The 21,357-nt window shown below is 47.1% G+C and overlaps 1 protein-coding gene across 2 annotated transcripts in view; it reads right to left on the minus strand.

Annotated features, from left to right (window-relative positions):
* The window catches only part of LOC144756261 (complement factor B-like), a 457,893-nt gene that overhangs the window by 79,018 nt on the left and 357,518 nt on the right, over positions 1-21,357 (minus strand). For both annotated transcript variants that reach the window (XM_078645906.1, XM_078645904.1), the window contains exon 17: positions 12,009-12,058. In XM_078645906.1, the coding sequence (XP_078502032.1) occupies positions 12,009-12,058 (50 nt within the window). The remainder of the gene's footprint in view (positions 1-12,008; positions 12,059-21,357) is intronic.

Below are 21,357 nucleotides of genomic sequence, written 5' to 3' on the forward strand. Positions count from 1 at the left end.
AGGTGGTGGTTCTTCAACTCCCTCGAGACCTGACCTGTCCTCTCTGCAATTTCGAGACCAGGATGCCATGTCGGAACCGCTTGGACCGAACCCCTGTGCACTGTGTCGACTTGCCATTGCAAAGCCTTGTTGGCTCTGCACTCGAGAGATCTATGGGCTCCAAGAAAGTCCAGCTTCCAGAACCTCTTCCTGCCAAGATCAGCGTCCTCTCCACATCCTCTGCACAGTGGTCCTTCATCTTTGGTGAGCTGCTCGAGGTCCTCTTGTGACTCTTCTGCCTTTGGCCTTTGGGTCCTGGTGAGGGCCTTCTCCTGCTTCAGGGGGCTCTCTTGTTTGCTTGGGGCCTGCTCTGACTCTCCTGCTTGTGGTGAATTGCTTGGACCTTGCTGGTCCCAACGTTTCTCCATTTTTGCTTTCCACGCCTGTTGCAGCTGCCAAGGCCTGTTGGTGCTTGTTCTCAACTTCCGACATGGGACAGCTCGTGCACGGCTCCTGGTCTTCCACAGCATCGCCTGGTCCTCACAGCTGCAGCGGCAAGGCACTGTCAACTCTCCTGAACGTCTGTCATTGGTGAGCATTCTCTTCCATGCCTCCTGTTCACCTCCGAGTGGCATAGACTCTCCCCCTCTTCTTGCAGGTTCTTCTCTTCAAGAGTCTACACTTGGATTACACCGGATTCTTGCAGTCTTCGCCAGCGGCATCTTTACTGAAGTCCTCCATTGTGGTCTAAGGTGGTTTCCTACGTCACTTCACACCTAAGCACCCGGCTTCCTTTGTGTAGGTATGCTGGTTTTTAGGGTATCCACGGGTGGGGTCACTCTCCAACCTTCTGCCTTCCACAAGGGTTCTTCAGGACCCACTCGGCAGGTTCCTTCTTCTTCAAAACTGCAACAGTGACTTTCCAATTGACTTTTATTGAGTTCATGGCTATGTTTCCACTCTGCACACAGCCTCTGTGGGGTTCCTGGGTACTTACCATGGGTGGTTCCTTGGGTACCCAGCTCTCCTGGTCAAAGTCACGACTTCGATCGCAGTTCACATTCCACTTTTTTGTATATGGTTTGGTCTCCCCCCGGAGACCACTGCGTATTGTGTTTACTTATCAATTTGCAATTAAAGCATTGTTGTGTATTTGTGTTGAAATCTCCAGGTAGGAGATATACCAATGTGTTAGTGAGTGTTGTGTAATAAATAGACATATTTTTATAATATATACACTGTGTGCTTCTTTTTTGTATAACCTACCTACATGATAAGATCTGGTAAAACAAGCTGCTTAACACTTCTTCTGGATAAGCCTGAAGGCAGCATTCCACAGCGACCACTTATAGAGCTTTCTATGGTTGTCTAAGACCACTAAACCCCCCATTAAGGGTTGTCTGGATTAGTGCAAGGTGCTTCACTTAAATATCTGTGCACCATATACTAAGCCAGCCTCCTACAGTAGGTAGATAAGATTATACACCAGAAAGATGACACTTAAGGTAAAGTTTACATTTAGTTTACTCACCTGAGATCTGAAGTTTAATAACAGTGTCTACCAGTTCTCACGTACATTGTTGGCTGTGGAGTCATATCAGGAGGTGGAGCATTGTGGGAACTGTTGTGAGGGTCATTGCAAAACAGTGTACGTATATTTGTTCAATTGTTTTTAGGCTTGGTTCAATGTGGGTGATGTGGTGTTCTATTGTAATGAATATGCTACTTACCAGTATGCATCTGTTCTTGGCATGTAGGGCTGCTAACATTCATATCTTAGCATTAGATCGCCGCCTAGTGTTGGGTCCGGATGATCGCACATTGTTGTCCTGGAAGAGTCTTCGAAGTATCCTGAGATAGGTGGCTCCTCCCCTGGACTACAGTGCGCATGGGCATCGGCTCCATCCTCAGATTGTTTTTCGCCATTGTGGCAGAAGATGGAGTGAAAAGTGTAAAGGATGTCCATGCTAATGATTGAATACAATAGTATATCTGCAGCTGCGACAGGCACCGGGGAGGAGGGTGGGCGATATGAATGTTAGCAGCCCTACATGCCAAGAACAGATGCATACTGGTAAGTAGCATATTCAGTTCGAGGCATGTGGGCTGCTAAATTCATATCTTAGCATAGAATACATAGCAGTCCCTCCATCAGCGGCGGTTGCCCGTGCCAGCTGCAGAAACTTGAAAAAGTGTCTTGAGAACAGCCTGTCCTACAGCAGCTTGCTGCTTGGAATGTACATCAACACAGTAGTGTTTTGTAAAGGTATGTGGTGTAATCCACGTGGCTGCTCTGCAAATATCCTCTAAAGGAATGTTTCCTAGGAAAGCCATGGATGCCCCCAATTTGCGTGTGGAGTGCGCCCTTGGGGGTATCGTTAAAGTGTGCTTGGCCTTTTGATAACATATTTGGATGCACTTAACAATCCACCTGGCTATTCCTGCTTTGGAAATAGGGTTGCCTTTGTGTTGTGGTGAGAAGGCAACAAAAAGTTGTTTTGTTTTCCTAAAGTGTTGTGTTCTGTCAATGTAGTACATCAACGCCCTCCGTACGTCTAACGTATGGAGCATTCTTTCCGCCACCGTTTGTGGGTTTTGGAAGAATGCCGGTAAGTCAATAGTTTGGTTGAGATGAAACTGTGACACCACCTTCGGAAGGAATTTGGGGTTAGTACGTAGTACTACTCTATTTGGATGAATCTGAATGAATGGCTCTTGGATTGTGAGCGCTTGCAGCTCACTAACACGCCTCAGTGACGTAATAGCAATTAGGAAAGCCACTTTCCACGTTAGGAACTGGAGTTCACACGAGTGCAGTGGTTCAAATGGTGGTCCCATCAGTCTGGTGAGGACCACATTGAGGTTCCACACCGGAGCTGGCGGTGTTCTTGGGGGAATGACTCGTTTCAGACCTTCAAGGAAAGCTTTGATGGCCGGCACTCTGAAGACAGAGAGGTGCTGCCTATTCTGAAGATATGCTGCGATGGCGGATAGATGTATCCGAATGGAAGTGTACGCTAGATTGCACTTGTACAGATGTAGCAGATAACAAATGATGTTAGGGATAGATGCATCTAGCGGGGTGATGTCATTAGCCGTACAGTAAATGACAAAACGCTTCCATTTTGCAGCATAGCATGCTCTGGTAGTTGGCTTCCTTGCCTCCTTGATGATGTTCATGCATTCTGGAGGTAAGTTAAGGTATCCGAACTCTAGGACTTCAGGAGCCAGATCGCCAGGTTGAGCTGTTGCGGATCTGGATGCTGAATTTCTCCATGGTTCTGCGTCAAAAGTCTGGGCGTGAGGCGCAGTCTTTGATGCGGCACCACTGAGAGTTCGAGGAACGTGGTGTACCATAAAGGTTCTCCCGATGCTTCCTAAGGACAGTAGGCCTGAAGTGGTGAGGAGCATTATTGTAAGCCGTTTGGATTATTGCAATGCCCTATTTCTTGGAGCACCAGCCACCCTGATAGGAAAATTACAACGGGTGCAAAATCTTGCAGCCAAATTGGCACTTGCTCGCCGCCGCTATGACTCCTCTTCCCAGGCATTAAGGGACCTTCATTGGTTACCGATCCTTCAACGGATCGATTTTAAATCTGTATGTATTGTTTTTAAGGCCCTCCACGGACACGGTCCTGTACCACTTCAGAATATGTTTCATTGGTACACTCCGTCCAGATCCCTTCGCTCGGCTTCTGCTCATCTTGTTGTGGTGCCTAAAGTCTTGAGAGCTCGGTTGGGTGGCCGTTCTTTCAGCTTTACGGCAGCCAGATTATGGAACACTCTTCCGTTTGAATTGAGAAGTACACAAGACCTTGCCTCTTTCAAGAAAATCTTAAAAATACATCTTTTTCCTAGGACTGTATCTTCTTAATTCCTAATTTCCAGTAGAATGTTTTATCAGGATTTTCATCAGTCAAAGCGCCAGGATACCCGTGGGGTGACAGATACGCGCTATAAAAGATTATAAATACATACATACATACATACATACCATGCTTGGCGCGCCCACGTTGGAGCAACTAGGATGAGAGTCATCGCGTGCTGCCTTAGCTTTCTTGCCACCAGCGGTATCAGAGGGGCTGGCGGAAAAGCGTACGCAAATTTGCCTGACCAGTTCATCCATATCGCATTCCCCTGCGACTGTGGGTGAGGGAACCTGGCGGCAAAGTGTTGGCATTTTGCGTTTTCTTTTGTTGCAAACAGGTCTATCTCCGGATGACCCCACTGCTGGAAGTACGGGTGGAGTACAGATGGGTGTAACTCCCACTCGTGCATTTGATGGCTGTGTCTGCTGAGCAGATCCGCCATTAGATTGTCCTTGCCCGGGAGGTGTTCTGCCATGAGGAAGATGTTCCTCTGAATGGCCCACTTCCACATGCCCTGAGCCAGATGAGACAGCTGTGGCGAGTGGGTGCCCACCTGCTTTTGAATGTAGTACATCGCGGTCATGTTGTCCGTCCGGACCAACACTACCTTGTTGCACAGATGTACAATGAAGGACTTGAGTGCCATGAAGATTGCCATCAGTTCCAGATAGTTGATGTGCATCTTCTGTTGCTGCGTCGTCCATAGTCCCTGCACAGTGTAATTGAGCAGATGAGCTCCCCATCCCTGGAGAGATGCGTCCGTTGTCAGGGTAATCTGTGGCACTGGCTCCTGGAACAGTCGGCCCTTGCAAAGGTTGTGTGGAGTCCACCAATGCAGAGAGTCGTATGCCCGACTGGTAACCAACACTAGGTCTGTTAATTGTCCCTGAGCCTGTGTCCACTGATTTGCTAAGCACTCCTGGAGCGGGCGCATATGTAGCCGTGCGTGAGGGACTATGAAGATGCAGGAGGCCATCATGCCTATCAACTGCATGAACACTCTCGCTGGAAGTGAGTGTTGTGATCTGAACTTCTGGATCAGAGACTGCATGCTGTCTATCCTGACTTGGTTTGGTTGAGCCACGGCTGTCAGGGTATTGATCGTCGCGCCTAGAAACTGCCGGACATGTGCTGGTTGAAGGTGCGACTTTGGGTAGTTCAACGAGAAACCTAGATCGTGAAGGAGGTGAATGGTAGTTGACATGTCCGCGGCACACTGTTGCTCTGACTTGGCTTGAACGAGCCAGTCGTCCAGGTAGGGGTAGACATGGATGCCCTGCCTCCTGAGGTGCGCCGCTACTGTCGCCAGACACTTTGTAAACACCCTTGGGGCTGTGGTGACTCCGAAGGGTAGGACTTTGAACTGATAATGTTTGCCTTGGATAGTGAACCTGAGGTATTTTCTGTGGGACGGGTGTAGCGGTATGTGGAAATAAGCATCCTTGAGGTCTAAGGTTGCTAAGAAGTCCCCCTGGTTTAATAAGGGAAGAATCTGTTGCAGTGTGAGCATATGGAAATGTTCTGACAGTATATACAGGTTTAGGGGACGTAGATCCAGAATGGGTCTGAGAGATCCGTCCTTCTTTGGGATAAGGAAGTACAGGGAATACACCCCTGTGCCTTCCTCCTCCACTGGCACGAGCTCGATTGCGCCTTTTTGCAGCATCACCACTACCTCCTGCTGCAATAAGTGCAAGTGCTCTGCGGACATAGGCCTTTGCCTTGGCGGGATGTTGGGTGGAGTGGATTTCAACTCTAGGCAATAACCATACTGGACTAGTTGACGCACCCACCTGTCTGTGGTGATGTTTCTCCAGACAGGCAGGAACTGCTGCAGTCTCCCCCCGACAGGTGTTAAGTGGTCGGGGGGCAGTGACAGAGAGTCACTGTTTGCTTGGGGTAGAGGAGCGGGAGCTGTTGTTTCCTCTGCCGCAACCTCTGTTGCTGTTATTTCTGTAACCTCCCTTGTTCTGTTTTGTGAACGAGGATTGTGCTCCACCTTTTGAGAATTGAGATTGTTGACCCATTTGTCCTCTAGTGACTCCACGTGCACCTGAGCGACGAAAATTGTTGCCACGAAACTGTTGTGACTGTAGGGCCCCCATGGACTTAGCAGTTTCTGTGTCCTTTTTTATCTTTTCGAGGGTGGTGTCAACATCTGGACCAAACAGTCGATCAGGATTGACTGGCTGATTAAGGATGGTTGTCTGAATATCAGGTTTAAACCCAGATATGCGGAGCCAAGCCTGTCGTCTTAGCATGACGCTAGTGTTGATCGCCCTAGCTGCTGTGTCTGCGGCGTCAAGAGCACACTTGATGGCTGCGTTGGAGATCAATTTTCCTTCCTCTATAAGCAGTTTTGTGCCCTCTTGAAACTTTGGAGGCAGGTGTTGTACAATCTGTTCTAGGGTGTCATAATGCGCCCTATCGTAACGTGCTAAGAGTGCTTGTGTATTAGAAATACGCCAAAAGTTGGCAGCCTGTGCAGCTACTCTTTTGCCCCCTGCCTCTAGCACTTTGGACTCCTTATCCGGGGGAGGAGCTTCACCCGTTGTTTGGGAGTTGGCCCGTTTGCGGGCATTGGCGACCACCAGGGAGTCCAGCGGCAACTGTCCCCGAATGTATGCAGGGTCTGCAGGTGCTGGTCTGTACTTTTTTTCAATACGTGGATTGACTACTCTCGCCCTAGTGGGTTCCTTAAAGATGTCCGCAGCATGTTTGAGGACTCCCTTGAGCATAGGCAGTGTCTTTACAGTCCTCTCAGAGACTGAAAACGTGTCAAAGAGAAAGTCTTCTTCAACCGGGTCAGCATGCATGTCCACATCATGATTAGCAGCTGCCCTCTCAATTAGTGCATGAAAACCTGCAGAATCCTCTGTTGGGGATGCACGTGCACTGAATGGTTGTGGATCTTGCCCCACACTCTGGGTGCCTTGGTCACCAATGTCATCATATGCATCTGGATGTGCATCTGGTTCATTGATGGGGAAGGTATATTGGTCCTGTTCATCATATCCCTCACCCTCAGATTGGTCTGGTGAGGGAGTAGGGCTTCTTCTAGGAGGAGGCTGGATAGGCTCTATCAGGTTAGAAGCGTCCAGAGGCACCCTTTTCTTCTTTAGTGGGATGACATAGGAGTCCAGAGGCTCCGAAGTGATCCTCCTCTTGTATAGGGTTAATTTGCCTGTGTTGGCGTCGATGAAGTGCTCCGAATTGTCCTCTGATTCGAGTTCTCGACCTGAAGGTGCACCTGCCGTAGAAGAATCCGACTTCTTTGGCGTCGATTTCGTGGAAAAAGCCTTCGGAGCCTCTTTCGGCGGCAGAAGGAAGAGAAGCTTACTCTTAGGCTTTGCCGGAGCGTCCGTCGGCGTTTGAGGCGACGGCAACGGAGCCGACATAGCAGCGGCCTTGTCCCTGATTCTCTGTAGCGAAGCGGGACGCTTCACTCACAGTGTCTTTTGGCGCTGACGAGGGTGTCTTGACCTTCCCCTCGGATCCGACGTCATGGTGGCCTTTCTTAGGTTTGGACGCCGATGCAGTTGTCGCCGACCCAGAGTCCTTGGATCGATGCGCAGATGTGCCAGCTGTCGATCCGTGCGCCTTCGTCTGTTCCGCGTCCACTACGCGACCGACCAACGGAGTCCCAGGCGTAACCGGAGCCGTGCCGCTGGCCTTGGCGTGCTTAGCCGGTGTCGCCGCGGTCGATCCGTGCCGACCACCTTTTGTAGAGGATCCCTCCTCTTGCGCCGATTTTGACCCTTTGGAATCGACCGGCTTCTTCGACTTCTGCGGACCGGAGGTCGACGGAGCCGATGCGGCGGCGGGTGCAGTAGTTTTCTGTGTGCCGGCCGCCATTTTAGGGACGCTCGAGTCCATAAGTTTCGGTTTCGTTTTCGGGTCGGCCATTTTAGGTGTAGTCGACACTGTAGGTTTCGGTTTCGGTTTCGATGTGGCCTGCTCAGCAAGTATGTCCGTGGCCGGGCCTGATGGCGGGGCCGTGGCTTGCGGCACGGGGTCTTGGGTAAGGCCGACTGGCGATCCCGTGACCCGATCGTGATCTTCGAAACCTTCGGGGCATAGCTCGTCCCCTGAGCTATCTTCCGCGGCCCCATAAATTTCTTCGACGTCCCCTACCTCGTCGACGTATTCAAGGCCTTGACCCGCGACTCCGTCGTCGTCCGCCGGATCCGCCTCGACCTCCGTTTCGGGTGGGGATATCTGGAGATGATGACCCTGTTCATCTTCTTCTTGGTCGCCGAAGATGTTTTCTGGATCCGGGGCCGCTTGTCTGGCCTCCAGGCGCACCGCGCGCCGGAGCTTAAGAGTTTTCTTTGACCGGAACTGAGCGCAAGCCTTGCACTTGCCGTCGTCATGGTCCGGTGAAAGGCATTTGTTACAGACCGGGTGCAGGTCTATATGTGGGTACTTAGACCCACAGAGCGGACAGTACTTAAACGGACTCCGCTCCATGCTTGAAAGTAGCGGTCGTGTCGCGATGAGAAGGCCTCGACGTCCGAAGAGTGAAAAACTCCGCTGAATCCGACTCCAAGAGTTGGAAGAACTCGAGACCGTGCGCAAACAATACCGACGCTATAAAATATAAGACCTTTTGGTCTTAAAAAGTAAGTTTTACTCGGTTCCGACAGAGAGAAGTCGAGACCGCATCCGAACCCAATGGCGGAAAAAAACAATCTGAGGATGGAGCCGATGCCCATGCGCACTGTAGTCCAGGGGAGGAGCCACCTATCTCAGGATACTTCGAAGACTCTTCCAGGACAACAATGTGCGATCATCCGGACCCAACACTAGGCGGCGATCTAATGCTAAGATATGAATTTAGCAGCCCACATGCCTCGAACTCTTAAGATTTCATGAGTATTGTCAAAATATTGGTGTGTGGTGTTGGTAAGAGCTTTCCAGAGTATCAGTGTTGAAGATCAAAGACGAGCGTTTGAGCCTTGACAAACAGACGTCATCAATACAGGGTGATCTGGATTCATGCATTTGCTTTCTATTATTTAAAAGAGATACAAGCTCAAACACATTCTTGTGTGTTGGTAAACAGAGGATTGTTGACTGCTTTAGATTTTCCAAGAGATAAAGAAAAGTCTGTATTGAGGCCCTCTTTGTTGTCCTTCATAATGTGTTTGTGAAGCACATGTTCACTTGTAGGCATGTTGCAGCTAAATTACAGACATTTATTTTCACCCAACCTATTGACGCTCATTTCATTATCTTCAGAATTATGAAAGACTGAGTCGGCCCACCACAATCTGAACCTATGACCATGAGATCCATGCACGGTGCATTAGTTAATTCTGCCAATCCATGGTCTTCCCTATGGTGGCTGGATGAACTAGGTCCTCAGCCTAGTCCTTCTGGCAGTGCAACAAATCTGGGAATCCTCATCGGACATTGTACTCCCTAAATGTCTACTGGCCAGACTATTGTTAATCCAAAATGCTGCTGCTAGAGCTCTCCTTAACATCCCCTGCTTTGTCCCGTTCAGAACCAGCCTTTGCACCCTGCATTGCTTTCCCCTTGACGAGAGATGCCTTTTTAAGATTTTGTGGTTTTGTCATAGAGGATATTGTGGGGGATATCCCCCTGTCTTGGACCCTTTTCTGCCTTTGTTCTTGTTCTTAAAAGTTCCTTCAGTTTGCTATGCTCACAGATAAAGCGTGTCTTCTCTTACTTTGCTCCCAAATCCAGGAACCATCTTCCTTACTCCTTATAGTCCAAGCCAGCTTTATATGTTTCTAGAAAATGATTGTGCATTAGAAAACAATGTCCTGATAGGTAAGAATGCGTAGACAATTAGTTGTGCATGCATTCAGCATTACTTGCAAGGAAAGAAGGAGACACTACATCACTTTAGAAAAAAGATAGTTAATCATCTTTATATAGTAACATGTGTTATGGTCGGAGGATATACAGTTGAAAGCAGCACTGCATAAATAAATTAATGACAACCATAAAAACACTTGGTGCTAAAAGTGATTGTGATAAGGGTGGCAACGCAAGTGAAGAAGTGAACAGCGAGAACGGCGCACTGTGACAGAGTGCAGATAATTTACAGTGAGTGGCTCCGAGGCAAGTGACAACGTGATATCACAATACATAAATTTTCAATTGGTTGTGGAGCCACAGCGGAAAGGTACGCCTATTATTATGCTGTTAGGTCGACGGCGTTTCGATCCATATAAGTTTAGATCGTCATCAGGACTGGGTTGTCTGGATTGGGGCGTGCTTGATTCAGATCTGTACAATGGGAAGTGCATTAGGAATTCCCAAGGATCCAGTGTGGGCAGCCTGAAGAATAATGTAGATCGCCAAGCGAGGTGATCCAAGGTCTGCAAGGGTGCACTGACTAGGTCGGATTTGACGCGGCCGTCAGTGATCGGCCGTGTTGTCAGCAAGCCATCTGATTAAATCAGCGTGTTGCCTCGGGAGTAAATCCCCACGCCGAGATTCCCTTGGGAATTCCTAATGCACTTCCCATTGTACAGATCTGAATCAAGCACGCCCCAATCCAGACAACCCAGTCCTGATGACGATCTAAACTTATATGGATCGAAACGCCGTCGACCTAACAGCATAATAATAGGCGTACCTTTCCGCTGTGGCTCTACAACCAATTGAAAATTTATGTATTGTGATATCACGTTGTCACTTGCCTTGGAGCCACTCACTGTAAATTATCTGCGCTCTGTCACAGTGCGCCGTTCTCGCTGTTCACTTCTTCACTTGCGTCGCCACCCTTATCACAATCACTTTTAGCACCAAGTGTTTTTATGGTTGTCATTAATTTATTTATGCAGTGCTGCTTTCAACTGTATATCCTCCGACCATAACACGTTACTATATAAAGATGATTAACTATCTTTTTTCTAAAGTGATGTAGTGTCTCCTTCTTTCCTTGCAAGTAATGCTGTATGCATGCACAACTAATTGTCTACGCATTCTTACCTATCAGGACATTGTTTTCTAATGCACCTTACTTACCCTGTCCTGAACTGGTCTATGGGTTACACTCCTGTAAAATTTACAAGATCTAGAAAATGATTAACATCCATCTCAAATCCAGCTAATATGTTCACGTCTATTTACTCAAATATCCAGTCTTCCTTAGTTCATGAGGATTCCTTAGAAATAACTGTCCATTCTATAAATATTCACCATCACAGGGCAACCAGGCTTGGTTGGTACAAAGCACAATATCTGCTAATTGTAGGGTAACCTCGAGGCCTGGTCTAAAGCATGACTGGTGAGCTCGCTGGAGGGGTATTCTAACAAATTCTGTACTTATGGAGGCCCCTCCACTTTCCATAGAATAGGATCCAATTATGGTATAAGATTTGCTGAGGGTTCTTTTAAGGAGAGACAGGTCACGAAACTGGTATGTCTTGAAACTGGGGGTTTCGAGCCTAAACTGACAGACATTTCCCCATTTGAGGATTTGAGGGGAAGATTTCCTTTTAGGCGATGTAGGGTGGCTGGAGGGGAAGGGCTGTGTCTATATGAGCCAAATAGAACTAGACAGTGCATTCACAGAAGTATCAAGCATGCTCTGTTTTTGAGGTGGAGTAGCTCTTCTGTAACCAGGGCGGTACTGTCTAGTGCCATGTCAGTTTTCATTCTTATGGACTACTAGTGGGGTAATATTTCCTCAAGTACACCTCGGCAACAGAAAAGAAAGCAACTACCTTGAATTTGCTACGATGGTCCCAATTATTGGTCTGTATCCATTTTTTGTGACAGGTACCAGGCCATCTCATAGTTTAAAATACTAACAAAATGAAGGGAAGTAGATGGTGAAGCACTGAATGTTTTGGGAGAGAGGCAGAAGAACCTTAAACATGAAGATACATTCTAAAAATTGGAGTAGAAACCCCAATCAGTTGAGGAGGTGGGAGGACAAGGATTAAGACCACCTGACTCACCATTAGAGTAAGTTGTTGTGAATTTTCTATAGCTGCATGGCCATAAAATCACTGGACTATTATAGGTGTCATGTGGGAAGAGCGATGTGTAAGCCCACTGGATAATCCTCTCTATTTTTGAATAGCCCGCCAAAATGCTCATTTTACATAGTAATCAAAACTTAATGCAACATTTGCAAAATGGTGCAAAACAGTACAGTGTTAAAAGACCAACCTGAATATATCGCTGCCTGTGATTTATAACCAGGGGCCCTCCAGAGTCACCTGCAAGACAGGGAATATGAACGAACAAGAACATGTGTATATTATATAATGCAGTCTAAATCATCTTGGATTATTGGAACATTTGAAACCTGACCAAATGTTAGCTTTTTAAAGCGTATGCCGGCATACCCTGAGAATAAAACTGTTTCAGCTCAATAAATCAAAGGTAAGTCTGGTGACCTATACTGCACTCCGTAGCTTGGTCACATGTTCTTTTTGGGCACATCAGAAAGTCTTCTGTTCCAAGTTTATAAAACTCATCATGACGTTTGCTTTTACAATACAGCTGCTATGATGCAGGTATCAAAGACGTCCAGTTTTGGCTTATTGACCCCGCACACAACAACAATTGCTGCCTTGCATCCGGTGCTCCACAGCAGGAACATTCACCTGTCCACTGCCGATTCACCTCCACCCCAGCACTGACCAACACCACATCAAAAAGCGCCATGCCAGAGTCAGATGTCAATAACCCCACCGACGGAGCAACTCAACTGCATCCTGATCAACGCCAGATCGCTCTGCAAACAAGATATAGAAATCTGGGACACCATCCCCATCCTCGCCCCGTCATGACCTTCATTACAGAGACCAGGCTCATCCCCCGCATCGGCCCCAGACATCGCCATGACAACTACTAGTAGCTACAAGATGAAACACCATGAGCACACCAACAGGCACGGAGGTGACTTCACCAACGCACACAAGGAATCAATCACCTGCACCATCACCATTGCCAATGACAAATACAATGCCAATCATGGAACACATGAACTTTCAGCTTTGCACCGATACCAAAGCCACCATCAAAGGCACCCATAAATACAACCCACCTGGACCACGAACCTGCCTCAGCAAGGCCATTGCTTAATTCATCACCCCGCTCGCCATTGAATCTGTTCAACGAGTCATTCTGGGAGACCTCAACTTCCACCTGGATGACTCCTACGTCATCAACTCCACCAACCTCCTGGAAAGAATTGATAACATCGGCCTCAAGCAAATGGTCACCGAACCCACACACATAACAGGACACAGACCAGACCCCATTTTTATGTCCAGCAACAGAATTAGATACAGCCACACCTCGGAACTCACCTGGACGGACCACTTCATCGTACACTTCTCCCTCACCGTTCCTCCCTGCACCGCTCCCAACCAACACAACACCCCCTACTGCAGCTGGACCAAGGTCACTCAGCAGCAATGGACCTCTTCACTGCACAGCCCAACATCACAAACAGCCTGGACCAGACAGTAGACAACTTCAACGCCTGGATCACCAATGCCGCCGACCAAGTCACCACCACCAAACCAGCCAAACAGCCAACCAAACGAGCCAGCTGGTACACGCTAGAACTCAGCGCAAAAAACGCAGGATCAAACAACTGGAAAGAAGATGGTGCCTGAGCAGGACCCACACCGACTGAGCCACCTACAAATCAGCCCTCAGCGACTACCACCGCCAGCTGATAGCAACAAAAATGGAGACCCTGACCCACTGGATCGAGATCAGTGCCAATTAAACCAAGGAACTCTTCACCAGCAGAAAATGTACCTGCTTGTAAACCAAAAAAACTCAATCAAATTCTCTCAGGAACTGTGATGCCCTTGTCGACCACTTGCACAACAAGATAGCGACCCTTTATAGAAATTTTGATCCCTGACCCTTCAACCTCTTCAGCAACCTATCAACCAAAAATCACCTGCTCACCACATGGGAACAAGTCCGCACACACTGACCACAACCACTCTGAGGAACTTAATCCACTCGGGAACATCCACCGACCCATGTCCCCATATACTTTTCAGCCTCGGAAGAGACGAGATCAGCCACCAGCTCACCACCATCCTTAACGCCTCCATAACAGCAGCCACCTTTCCCAACACATGGAAACACGCAGTGGTTAGACCCCTCCTCAAGAAACCTTCAGCAGACCTCAGCAAGCTCCAAAACTATTGTCTAATCTCCCTTCTCCTATTCTCTGCCAAAGTCCTAGAGAAGGCCATCTACTTGCCGATCATCTGGAGAGAAACAAACTGCTGGACCCCTCCCAGTCAGGTTTCAGAACAACCACAACACCGAGAAAGCCCTGATCGCCGCCACAGACGACACCGCACACTACTCGACACAGGAGAATCAGCTAACCTATTCCTCCTGGACCTCTCTGCAGCTTTTGACATGGTCTCCCACCACACATTCATCGATCGATTATGCCAGATTGGAATCACAGATGATGCGCTCAGATGGATAGCATCCTTCCTCACACAACCCACCCAGAGACTCCGCTTCCCTCTGTTCACCTTGCAACTCAAGCACACCATCAGTGGCGCACCCTATGGCTCATCCCTCAGTTCAACAGTTTTCAACAGATACATGACACAACTCGCAGACACCGACAGATCGTGCAACATCAACATCATCTTCTGCGCCAATGATACAGTTTGTCCTCCGCTCTCAGCGCACCCCACCTTGACGAAGACCAACTTCCACTATTGCATGAAGAACTTTGCAGCATAGATGAAAGACAACTGCTAGAAACTCAACAAGAACAAAATGGAAGATCTGATCTTTGGCAGATACACCGTCCTCTGGAATGACTCATGGTGGCCAGCAGAGCACGGACCCACCCCCACGCCGAAAGGCCAAGCCCACAACCTCAGCACCATCCTGGACAGCAAACTTTCCATGAAAAGTCAAGTCAACACTGGTTCCTCAGCCTGCTTCCACACGATCTGCATGCTCTTCAAAGTCTTCAGATGGCTCCCCATCAACACAAGGAAAAATGTGACACAGGCCCTTATCACCAGCCGACTTGACTACTACAATGCACTCTATGCAGGCACCACCACCAAACTCATGGAAAGACTCCAGACAATGCAGAATCCAGCAGCCAGACTGATCCTCAACCTGCCCAAGAGGACACACATCACCCAGCACAAGAAGGACCTCCACTGGCTGCCCGTCCTGAAGAGCTGCTATTTCAAGCTTCTGGCCCATGCCCCCAATGTCCGCCACAACCAAGGACCAGCTTACATGAACCACCGCCTGCTCTTCCACCAACCAACCAGAAATGTCCGCTCCGCACATCTCGCCCTCGCTCAGACACCTCGTACCCGCTTCTGCAGCTCTGGAGAACGCTCTTTCTCCCACCTTGCCGCCAAAGCCTGTAACACCTTCCCCCTTTCCCCCTTCTCTGCACGGTACCGTCACTGAACCACTTCAGGAAGGGAATCAAGGCCTGGCTCTCCGACTGATCCCTGCAGCACAGCGCCTGGATACCCCCGGGATGAGTAGCCACGCTATACAAGTACGACTTGATTGATTGATTGACAGTTGGCTAATTGTTATCACCACAACAGATCTCTAAACAGAACCTAGACTGCAAATGTGCATCGGAACCATACAAACAGTAGAAAAGCGATATACAAATGCAGGTAAAATAACATATGAATGTGTTTCCACAAATATATATCACAAAACTATTTTGACAACTGGTGCTTTTCACTGGTGCCCATATAATCACTATATATTTTTTATCCTTAGCTCACAGATTTCAGTGTTTTCATTGAAATGCTCATTATGCTGTTGGAATCTGGAGCAGTATTTTTGAAACTCATGGGTGCATACCTATTTAGTCTTCCGGAGCTTCAGTCCTTCGTTTAGGATAAAGTGAAATGAAGTTGGATTAATTAAAAAGCCCCCCTTTTTTGAATGAAGCAATAACTCCACCCTTTCCACACTATCAAGAAAAGCGGTTCTGAACATGTGCTGAACAGGTACAGCATCCCCAGTCAAAACGATCTTATGTTCAAATTATGTTGCAACCTCATTATAAATACTTCCTTGAGGTCATTAATATCATTGTACGAGATGGATCTTCCAACAGCAACTACTGACATTCTCACGGCACCAGCTCCCCACCACCCCAACCTACCTTTATGTTCTTCCTTGAATTATCCCACAATATCAGCATTAGCTATATCCCCCAACAGCATCTACTGACATAATCATGGCACCAGCTCCCCACCACTCCATCCTACCTTTAGGTTCTTCCTTGAATTATCCCACAATATCAGCATTAGCTGTATCCCCCAACAGCATCTACTGACATAATCGGGACATCGGTCATACAACCTATCTTTAAATACTTCCTTGTTACATTACTTGTGAATTGCAGGACATGCACAGATGTTGGCTACCATTTATCAGTCTGTTCTCCCCTCCTGCTTTATGTTCAGTCAATGAGGCTATGTATAAATGATGCATGCACGTGTTCATGAGTCAATGTAGCATCACCTCTCCTAAGCTCGTTTGCGTCTATTCTGGAACACACTATACCATTGCACTCAAATCAAAGGAGCTGTTTTAGTGTCTTTTTACAAGAGTAGTTAAAAACAGTTTGGTCCCGTAGATACTGAACAGTACTTTCCTTTAGCACACATGATTCTGCTAGTATTCTTGGAGCTGCTACATGGTCATTAATGTCCGAGATTCTTTCTTTAATAGGCATGTCAGGAAAGGCAGGAAACTTGATCAATCTGTGACAGGATTTTCAGACTTGCTGACTAACCCTCACAGCAGAAACTGCTGGGCATATTACCAAGCAGGGTGATAGGCAATTATCGCCGATTTTGCGGCCTTTTTCGGCCGTTAAGCGGAGATAATTCTATCGCTCTATCAGCAAGCTGTCGCTAACAGCAGTTAGCGACAGCTTTAGGCAATAGCGAGCGGCTTGGGTCCCGCTTTGCATGTCAGCGATATTTATCGCTAATGACATGCAAAGTGGGCGTACCCAACCTGTTAGCGACTGAAAGCAGTTGCTAACGTCGCTATCGCCTATTAGCAAGGCAGGCGTAGCGATGGAAATATTGCCGCTATCGCCAAAAACTAACGCCTGCTCTGACCAGATCTTAGCCATGTTATCCAATGGGAGGTGGATAACATGGCTAAGAGCATTTTGTCGCTAATGCGTGAATATTGCTGTATTCTCAGCGATATTCATGCTATCGCCGGAAAATGTATCGCTTTGGAGATAAACGTTGCTAATAGCACATCATCTCAACGATAATTTCCGGCGATGCTTAGGGATAAAAAATTTGTGTTGCTACGCCTAGTTAGCGATAAATATCGCTAATCGTTGGTTGCATCCGATAACAGCAAAGGAGCTGCACTAATCCACTGTTTGCAAATAAACTTTGCTAACTTGTGGAAGTGGCCAGAGCTTTGGCTAGCACAGGAAATATGAGTGTTGCTCTAGCTGTAAGTGATGCTGTGAGTTGTGACAGCATCACATGGATTCCAGAGCATAGTGCAGGTAATGGATGGAGCTTGCAACCACTCTGGAAACTCTCCTCACCCCTGGGTGGGTATTGCTAACACAGGGCTGCCGCAGCCTGGGTGTTGCTTGAAGTAAGGAGAGAGACATTGAGCCTAATTATGATTGTGGTGGTCCAACAGACGGACCGCCGTTGCAACGGTCAGAAGAATGCCGTCAAACTGGCGGCATCCCGACCACCACATTACAAGTAAACCACCGGGCCTGCACTCTTGAGGCTGCGGCATACCACGGCTCACATTGCACGCACAACAGTGCAGGCATAGGGGTGCACAATATGTGCCCCTAGCCACAATGCCAAATCAGCACCCGGGGGGGGCCCATTTTGGGGCACCTTCCATGCCTTTCCACTGACCTTTTCATGACTGGGTTCCCGCCATAAAAAGGTCAGTGGAAATGCAACTCATAATTGGCACAGCTTTTAATCTCCCTACCTCCAATCCCCTCGCCTTCCCCACCACTGCAGGATCCAGGATCCTGGTGGTGGCGGAGGTCTTACGGTGGTCCGACCGCCAAACTCATAATCAGGCTGTCCAACTGCCTACACCGCAGAAGTCACGATGGTCCCCAGAGTGAAAAAAATCATAACCAGGCCCATAGCATGTTTTGGGGGAGTCTGGACCAGATGCAGCTCTCACCCTGTGAAGCACCTCACAGATACTGTCAGTTCATCCCAGATCCTCCATAGCTTCACCTTGACTCTAAGCTTCTCTCTCTAGATCAGATGCGGGCCCTCATCCCAGACTCTGCAATGCTCTCCGCTCTCTTCAACATGCAGTATTAACCATGCCCTTGACACTGTGCAGTCCCAAACACTTTGGACTCGTTGCAGCATCCATGACCCATCCACTGGGACAAGTCCCCAACCTCCCCGGAATTCTGCTTTGCACACTTGACCCTCCATTGATTAACGCACTCTTTTCAATCAATTGTACTTTGCATTGCTCTTGTAATAACCCTCTCCTATTTCACTGATAATGCCAACATTTTCGATTTTATATAGTGGAAACCTATCCACCAAGATTTAAAAATATACAAATTAAAGCTTAGCTACGTGGAAGAAATTAATATTGGCTCCTGCTACTGTTTCTTCTTATGCTGTGCATTACTAAAGGTTGTGATTTGTAATTGATGTGAAAACAATAAAACTAAATATAAAAAGTGATAATAGAGCACATTTTTGGCTATTTAGGAGCTTTTGTTATAAAAATGAGTATAAATAATACTTATTGCTCACTGAGTTTATCAAGTAATAACCTTCTAAAACATGGATTCAGTTAATGTTTAAGAAATTTGAAAAAGGTCTTAATCAACACTACAGTCAAAAGACATTTAAAGTAGTACCTTCGTTCTAGATTAAATCACCACTTTACAATCTAAATGCCCATTACCAAGAAGCCCACCATTTCTGCAAGGACCCTGCCATTCACCAGTCCACATTTGACCTACACATTCTCCTACCCACACAAGCACACAAAAGATGTCCTTCATTCATGTCCCAAACATGATGAACATAGTTGACACAAAGGAGAGCCAGTAGAAGTATAGTGGTAAAAAGCCCTAGACTATAATTTTGTAGCAACCTGCACAATTACCAGTTTTGTTTTGGATCATGCTGTACAGCTAATAGTGCTATATTGCACACTGTAGACCACATCTTTCTTAACACAAATAAAAATGGCTTTTCCGTACAACACTGCTGGATTTCTTCTCCACCGTCTGCTTAGTTGACCATCCTACCCGTAACTATACCCTAGAGCTTGTTACCCTGTGATCCGCAAGACCTAATCAGGGGGTTCCCCGACTGCTCAGAAAGTTAGACAATATAACAGATTAATAAAGTGTACATAAATAAAGAAGCAAAGTTGGAAATGTTAAAACTTCCTGTATATGTTTAGGAATTTGAAATTGGTGACTTAAAATTAAGTGGGTATTCTCAGATTAATGTGTGGGAGCAGTGCAAGTGCTACAAATAGAGTATGTTATGGGCAATGGCTGGCCCCAATTAAATTAAGAAAAGCTCCAACCTTAAATTTAGATTTGTAACGAATCTGTTTGTGAATTAAATAAAACACTTCTTTATGTGCATATTTGTTTGATTAATTTGTGTTTATGTATTTTAGTGTATCGTTTTGTGGATCAAATCATCCAAATTGCTTAGGCTCGGGACCCCAGATTCCACTAATGAGTCAGTGAGGGTGCCCGGATTCCAATAATGATTAAGTGGGAGTCTAAATAAGGAACATTTTTAAAAACCACTGCTCTAGAGTCTTCAATTGGAGTCACTGGCAATGTCCTTCACTGGTTCTTCTCCTCCCTTTCCAACCAACACCAGTTGTTCACATAGGTATCTCCAGAACCCAATATCCCCATAACTGGTGGACACTCCCAGGGTTCCATACTATGCCCTGTCATCTTCAACCTCTGCATGGAGCCGATTGGGGTTCTACTCAAAGAAAACAGCAACACAATTCACCAATATGCGGATGATAGACATCTCTACTTGAAACCCTTCTGTTCCAGACATCCAAACCGTCAAAAACGTTCTGCACCTCACGCAGACTGGATGTTAGCACCTACCTGAAGCTAAACCACCACCAAGGCAGCAATCCTTTTATTTGCCAAGAAAAAGAAGGAAGAAATAGTTCAAATCTTTCGCAGTGAGAATAACCCCTTCACTGCGGGGCAGATTCCCCTGCTGTGCTGGGGGGTGGGGGCGCGCACATCGTCTACATGCTCATGACGAGCTCAGCTCGACATGAGCCACGGTTCTCGTGTGCTCATGAGGAGCTGAGCTCGTCATGACCACGCCCGTTCCTTAGAACGCCCAGCACAGCAGGGGAATTAGCCCCGCGTGTGAGCGTTCTAACGGTCATGACGAGCTGAGCTCATCATGAGCGCACAGGAACCGTGGCTCATGACGAGCTCAGCTCGTCAGGAGCATGGGAGGGGTTAACCTTAATAGCTCTGTACCTCAAATTTCCTCAAATTTCACCGAATGCCAAGTCACTTGGATTCACCATGGACACCAACATCACACTCCAGGAGCACACTGACAAAAAATAAAAACAGCCTGGTACCAGCTTTTTAAAGTGAAACCATTTGCTGTTTAAACCCTCGCCTCATGCTCTTGCATATGGATGGAGTTACAGTGTGCACCACGGACTTCCAGATTCCACAGTTGGCTCCCTTAGGCCATCCTACACACTGTAGTATGTCTCTTCTAGTAGCTAATGAAATATGATTACATCCTGATGAAGCCCAATAGGTTCTTGAAGGCCTGCGGCAACTTCAAAACGAATATATGATTTTACAACGCTTACCTGTACCACGCATGGCTTTATCACGCGAATTTTACTTCGCATGTGTCTTTACCACGCAGCAATTCATAACGCAGGATTCTACTCCGCAAATTTTACGTTAACTAACCTCCTACGTCTCTTCTAAATTTACATAATGATACTGATAGGCTACTAAAAATTATTACAAAACTGCCTAACAAAGCAAAATATCGATGTTTATTACATACCAATACTACAGATTACCTTTTTCTAAAAACATTTTTAATTTACAATGCGCTTTAATTATATTTTTTTATGTATAAACATTGGATCCTTATCTCACCTCTCCACTACCCTTCACGGAAACGAGCGTCAAAAAACGTTTTGAAAAATAGAGATAGGACTACTATAATGACCTACACGTCACGTCGCTGGGGAGGCTCTTTTCTTGATCGTCAGAGGCACTTAATATCTTTTTTTTTGTCAGTTTTCTTCTTTTTTTTCAATCCGCTTGTTATTTTTTGGGGGGCAGACCCCTCCAGCCCCCCAAGCCCCCTCAGCCCCCCTTGTTTTTTATAGTTCCTTTTTTTAAATTATGAACGAGCAGGACGAGAGAACGAAGACTGGAAGGAAAGAACGTTGCGTGGTGAAGACGGTCGTGGAATGCACCCGCGTTGAA

The sequence above is a fragment of the Lissotriton helveticus genome, chromosome 5_1 (assembly GCF_964261635.1).
Source record: "Lissotriton helveticus chromosome 5_1, aLisHel1.1, whole genome shotgun sequence".
In the NCBI taxonomy this organism is placed as follows: domain Eukaryota; kingdom Metazoa; phylum Chordata; class Amphibia; order Caudata; family Salamandridae; genus Lissotriton; species Lissotriton helveticus.